The 1,358-nt window shown below is 39.9% G+C and overlaps 1 protein-coding gene across 1 annotated transcript in view; it reads left to right on the plus strand.

Moving 5' to 3' along the window:
- The window catches only part of LOC118342193 (endosome/lysosome-associated apoptosis and autophagy regulator family member 2-like), a gene marked incomplete in the record, with an annotated part of 13,669 nt that overhangs the window by 9,547 nt on the left and 2,764 nt on the right, over nt 1-1,358 (plus strand). Inside the window, 2 exon segments of the mRNA XM_035680672.1 lie at nt 155-257; nt 448-585. Of these exon segments, the coding sequence (XP_035536565.1) occupies nt 155-257; nt 448-585 (241 nt within the window).

A 1,358-nucleotide genomic window follows, 5' to 3' on the forward strand; every position in this document is an offset into this window, starting at 1 on the left:
TCAGTCTCATAGCTGACTTGGCAGCAAGAAATAGGTTATGTAGGATAAGCTGCATGCTGAAACCCCCTTACCATACTTCTATGTGATCACAGTGGGTTTTGTGGGAGCATGTTAATCTAAATCTCTGCCTGTGTGTGTGTTTTTTTTGTGGCAGGGTCCCAGCCTCACTTTCGGGGATGACCGGTAGTGAATTTGGCCAGATAACGTTTGTGTTCGAGACCATCTGCTCCGCCGACTGTGAGCTCTACTTCATGATGGTGTGTGTTCGACTGTGTATGATTGTTTGGAGGACGAGGTGGTAATTAGGGAACTCATTTTGACCAGCAAGCCAGAATAGTCATGTCTGTCTCCAGCTGTGGTCCAGTTTAATTTCATTATGCATATTGTTGTTCAGTAATCTAACCCTTATTTTCCCACCTAACTGTTTTACTGTGACGCCCCCTGCAGGATGTGAACAGGAAGAGCACCACAGTGGTGGAGTCCTGGGAAGGCAGTAAGGGGAAACAGTCGTACTCGCACAGCATGACCAGAAACGCCTCTGTCATATACACATGGGCCTTCCAGAGGACTAACCATGCGCTGGATGTAAGTGAACACTCAAAGTGCCTTATTCCTTTTAATGAATGCCTGTGGATGTCATTCTCAGTATTAATTTCTTCTTCTCTGCAAGAGAAAATTGTGTTTTCAGCTACTTTAAAAACTTGAAATGACATTGGTGATGCCCTGACTTTTCCTCCAGCACCACCATGAGGTTGGCTTTTAGTGAAATATCTTGACAATTATTGGCATGAAATATATAATGCAGATATGTATGTTCCCCTGTAAGAATTGTCCTCTAATCTAGTGCCATCATCTGGTCAAAATTTGAAAAATGTACCCATCAGAGTCAGCTTTATGTTAAGTGCTAATTAGAAAATCTTAGCAAGCAAGATGGTAAAAAATGATAAACATTACCTGCTTGCCAGCATGTTAGCATATGTACTTGCAGCATTTTATTTAGTTAATATTGTACAGTGACAGATATATATATATAGTCTGTCTGAAACAGTGCCACCATACCACAGCATTTATTGCCTAAGCAGTGGGCCCTTAAAATATACTTGACAAGAAAATACTTACAAAGCAGCATTATACACAAAACTCAGCGAAAAAATACATACAAAACATACAAACAAGCACAAAATGTAAAAAATGCACAAAACACAAACAATAGTACAGCATGTTAGCAGTTAGCTCAAAGTCATTGTGCTCTTCAGCCTCACAGGGCCGTTAAGGTGGTTGTATACTTTTATTAACCATGTTATTCTCATTATTATGTTGTTCTTTTATACAATTGATGTTTTCAGCTACTACTACTA

The sequence above is a fragment of the Morone saxatilis genome, unplaced genomic scaffold, assembly GCF_004916995.1.
Source record: "Morone saxatilis isolate NCDOM2014 unplaced genomic scaffold, NCSU_SB_2.0 Contig10, whole genome shotgun sequence".
Taxonomy (NCBI): Eukaryota; Metazoa; Chordata; class Actinopteri; family Moronidae; genus Morone; species Morone saxatilis.